Consider the following 5,000-nt stretch of genomic DNA (forward strand, 5'->3'; position numbering starts at 1 on the left):
TTTGACGCTGTGTTATACTCGTACATTATACATGTAATTAAGTATTCAGTATAACTACATTTATATGCGTACATGTTTGTGTGTCTCTTAGAACAACGGCAGATATGTAAGTCGGCCAAAGTGCTAATATCTTCATCGTTGGAAAATAAAGATTCATTCATTCGTTCATTCATTCATTCACTCTCTCTCCTTTCAGCTGTTTGAACTGTCCCTGACCGAAGTCACACCCGGGCAGGGTGAGGACAGTCAGTGTGAAAAGTGCCATTCCCAAGGACAAAAAAAAAAAACCACCCGGCCGAAACAGGGCCTCTAACTCTCATCTCTCTAGTGTACACTGGGATTTTGGAAAAGTCCAGCGGCCTAACAGATTCTGCCAACAGAGCTTTCCTCCCTCCCTCCCCCGCCCTCCCCCATTCCCCCCCCCAACACCCCCATCTCCACAGCGTATTGATATAGTATGCTAAAAGCGTGACTTGATCTGCCTGAATGTAATGAAAACCACAAGCTATGAATAATTATTGTCGGTGATAAAAATGCGATACCTCGAGCGAAATCTCTGTCTGTCTGTGTGTCTGTCTGTCTGTCTCTCCCTCCCTCCCTCTCTCTCTCTCTCTCTCTCTCTCTCTCTCTCTCTCTCTCTCTCTCTCTCTCTCTGTGCCACGGCCGTTCAACTGTTAATCGTAAGTTAAAAGTGCGTTGTGTCAATGACATTAGCTGTCAAAAAAAAGGGGGGGGGGGGAGAGGGAAAAGATAACGACTGCTGTACTTGTTCATCTTTAAATTTCCCCCATACACCCCCCCCCCCGCTCCCCCTTCCAGCCACCCCTCCTCCCACCCCACCCCCCAAAAAAGAAAACAGAAACGAGAATGTCATCATCATAAGTCTTTATGTGACAAACAAGGAAAACAAAACTAAAACTAAAACAACACTAAACAAATAAAAACAAAACCAAACAAACTGTTTTTTTCCCAAAAACCTTTCATTTCTAAGCTTCAAGGCCAGGTGCAAATATTTACCATCTAAAGGTGTGCAATGGGGGAGGAAAAACAAAAAGAAATCACGAAAGAGATAGACAGAGAGGGATAAAGGTAAAGACAATACGCAATAAGACACGACACGACCGACACGACACGGTACGACACGACACGAAACAAGACAAGACAAGACAAGACAAGACAAGGCAAGGCAAGGCAAGCCAAGACAATACAAAACCAAAAAGACATCAACGAGGGTTAAAAATAAGCCCGTGTCCGGCTCTGTTTGTATGCTGCCCTTGCCAACAAGTGTGGAAAAATGCAAGCAAAAAGAAAACTAAATAAATGGATAAATAGATAAAGGGAATAAAGTTAGTATATTATAAAATAAAAAAAATAGAAAAAAGTATGCAATGTAGTTTTCCTTCAAAATCATCCATAAAAGTATGGAGCTAAAACAGAGACTGGAGCGGTTCGCAAGGATGGGTGATGGATGAGAGCGTGCACAGGAAGAAAGGAAGAAAGAAAGAGATAGATAGAGACAGACAGGCAGACAAACAGAAGGGGGGTTGGGGGGTGGGCGGTGGGGGGGGGGGTGCGGGGGGGCGGGGTGGTTGAGGAGAGACTGGCTGAAGAGGAGAAAGAGACATACAGAGACATTCACAGGCAGAGAGATGCAGAGAAAGAAATGAGGCACAGTGACACTTAGGACACATATATGACAGAGAGAGAGAGAGAGAGAGAGAGAGAGAGAGAGAGAGAGAGAGAGAGAGAGAGAGAGAAACACACACACACACACACACACACACACACATAATATAATATACTTTTCCTCATAACATAACATGAATTTTTTTTTACACTAATATTCACATGCATTCCCTTTCCTTTATACACTACTTTACTCCTTCCCGTCTAAAAACACTTATAGTGAATAGACGTTAAACTGAAGAAAACACACACACACACACACACACACACACACACACACACACACACACACACACACAGAGAGAAGGAGAGAGAGAAAACACACACCATGCTACACCATATCTTCCTCCTACCCAAACCACACCACCCGCACCCCATAACCCCCTGCACGCACCACCACCACAACCACCACCACAAGACCACAAACGCCACCCACCCCCCAACACCCAACCACCGGCAAACACAACACAACACAACACAACACAACACAACACAACACACCACAACAAAAAACATAACGCAACCCAACACAACGCAACCCAACACAGCGCACTGCCGCTGTATTTCACTATCAATTTTGTTTTTTGTGTCCCTATTTTGACAGCATCAAGGGGGGGGGGGAGGAGTTGATTTACTGTTTTCTGAAAGAAACAAAAGAATAATTGTTAAAACTTAAAGCATTTGTCTCGACAAAAAACTAAAGTTTATAAAAACCTTGTTGGTGGTAGTTGAATCCTCTTTGTTTTTACAATACGTTTCGGACCACAGGCCCGTTGTCAAGAAGAAGCAATATATATGTGTATGCATTTTTGTGTGTGTGTGTCTGTGGGTGTGGGTGTGGGTATGTGTGTGAGTGGGTATGTATTGCACTGAATGGTGATCAGTAAGTGTTTAGTGTGCATGGCCCATCAAAACAGAAAGTAGTGAGATGATGTCATCACCCTTTCCTCACATAGGCTTTCCTATTCACACTGTCCCACTTGACAAAGGGCCTATGGTCCGAAACGTCGTGTAAAAAACAATACAACGTAACGTAACACAATACAATGCAACACACAACACAGCACAACTCAACATGACGAAACGAAACACAACACAACACAACACAGTTACCTATGACATAGCGCATTCCCCCGACAAAGGTGCTGAAGGCTCTGCGGGTGAGCTGCGGGGAGCAGGGCAAGGACCGGGAAGTGGTGGGCACGTCGTCCAGGAACCGCTCACACAGGGTCATGGGCCTCTTCTGCTTCCGCTGCCTCTCCTCACTGTCCGTGGTGTCCGTCACCGTCACCCGGGGTAGACTGGTCAACGACTGGCTCGTCTCCATGGTCACTGTGTCTCCACCTTCACCCTCTCTCTCTCTCTCTGTCTCTGTGTCTCTTTCTGTGTCTCTCTCTTTCTCACGGTTTTCCTCTCGATGATAGTTGCGATTTTGATGATGTTGATGATGAGGTAAGAGAACTCCAGTTCCTCGACCAACGAAACCTTCACCACCACCACCACCACCACCACCCCAAAAAAAAAAAAAAAAACAAAAAAAGAAAAACAAAACAACACCAAAAAAAAACCACAAAAAAACACCAAGACTTCCAGTCACTGAACGACTTGGCTTTACGAGGGCAGCGAGCTCTTTCTCGAGCACCAAAACATTCACCCCCAAAACCACCAAGACTCCAAGTTACTGAAAGAGTTGACCTTACGAGCGCAGCTAGCACTTCCTGGAACAGCGAAACCTTCACCTTCGCCTTCACCCAAGAAAAAAAACACCACCAAGACCCCCCAGTCACTACTAAACGACTTGACTTAGCGCGAGAGCGCAGCGAAGAAATTAAGCCGTTAAGCTCAACTCTGCTTCTATGATGATGATGATGCTAACATTTATCGTCCGCTGAAGTTCCTGGCGAAGAAAGTTGTGAGTGTTGCTACTCCACCACTTAACTGATCCGCGCAGCAACTGGTGGCAAGTTGCTCTTTAACTGTTGTTTATGTGGTTGGTTGGTTGGGTTTTTTTCTGTCAAGTTTTGGGCTAGTTGTCCATGTTGATATTTTCATCGAAAGAAAACACTGACAGGAAAATATAATAATATCAAACAAGGTTTTTTGTTGTTGGTTTTTTTTTTGTTTGTTTGTTTTTTTTTCCTGTTTAGGTCAAGTCACGTACAAACCCTTACCTTGGTGACATTGTCATAAAAAAACAACAACAGTAACAACTGATTATATATATATATATATATATATATATATATATATATATATATATATATATATATATATATATATATATATATATATATATATATATATATTAGTTTGGCTTGGTGAATACACTTCTTACCTTGTGTAGGTTCGACTAGTTGTAGGAAAAAATAGTCTAACAATGTTTATGAATTATCGTTTAGATTCAGGGTGTTTAATATAATGCCTATACCTGCTCAAAAAGTTCAAAACGTCGTGGATATAAATTCCACATATTTCCAGAATTTTCAGTTTGGTTGGTAAATATACCGAAAACCTAGAATGAACGGAGATTTTCGTAGGTTCAAAAGAAATGTCTCCGTTTGAAATTTTGTATACGCACCTTCAACCATATTCCTACTATATCATAATTAAATTATCACTATCTCTAAACTTGTCACACACACACACACACACACACACACAAAAGAAAAAGAAGAACATTGACACAGCTAAAAAAACAAACAACAACAAAAAACAAACACACACACAATAATCCGAAATCTTTCCATAACTGTCTTGTTAGTGGCGTGAAGCAAGCTTTTGGTTCGAACTAACATGTGGCTTCAACGGCTTTTATTCTACTATAACACTAAATTATCTGCACTTGCATCGTTGTAAATCCTTCGAAAATATATAAACTGCAACAGAAAGAGAAGAAAAAAAAAAAAAAAAAAAAAAACACGAGAAAAAAGTATGTTCTGAATTCTCGTTCGTACTCACACGTATTATAATTCACCACTATAGTATCCGTCTATGTATCTGTCGGACTCACACTTATAGTAATTTATCACAATAGTATCTGTCCATGTATATTTGTAGAGTTAAAAAAAAAAAAGAAAAAAAAAAAAAGAAAAGGCATCATCCTTTCGCACAGGTAAATAAAACTGCCGCTCGTCTTCACACGCAGCTTTCTAACAAGGCACGCACACACACACACACACGCGCGCACACTAACACAATGACAGTGGCGTTGATCTAAAGCTTTCTGATACTGAGAGTGAGAGGAAGACGCTGACAATATACAACAGCAAGGTCCACAGACAAGGCTGGCGAAGGAGGAGGAGGAGGAGGAAGAA

The 5,000-nt window shown here is 41.8% G+C and overlaps 1 protein-coding gene across 2 annotated transcripts in view; it reads right to left on the bottom strand.

Moving 5' to 3' along the window:
- LOC143292901 (dual specificity calcium/calmodulin-dependent 3',5'-cyclic nucleotide phosphodiesterase 1A-like) overlaps positions 1–5,000 on the bottom strand; it is a 583,953-nt gene that overhangs the window by 207,796 nt on the left and 371,157 nt on the right. Inside the window, exon 1 of one of the 2 annotated variants that reach the window (XM_076603610.1) lies at positions 2,800–3,169. The exons of the other annotated variant lie outside the window; for it this stretch is intronic. Within the exon in view, the coding sequence (XP_076459725.1) occupies positions 2,800–3,013 (214 nt within the window). The 5' untranslated portion in view covers positions 3,014–3,169. Of the gene's footprint in view, positions 1–2,799; positions 3,170–5,000 lie in introns of those variants that run through there. 2 annotated transcript variants of the gene reach the window in all.

This window comes from Babylonia areolata, chromosome 1, assembly GCF_041734735.1.
Source record: "Babylonia areolata isolate BAREFJ2019XMU chromosome 1, ASM4173473v1, whole genome shotgun sequence".
NCBI classification, from domain to species: Eukaryota; Metazoa; Mollusca; class Gastropoda; order Neogastropoda; family Buccinidae; genus Babylonia; species Babylonia areolata.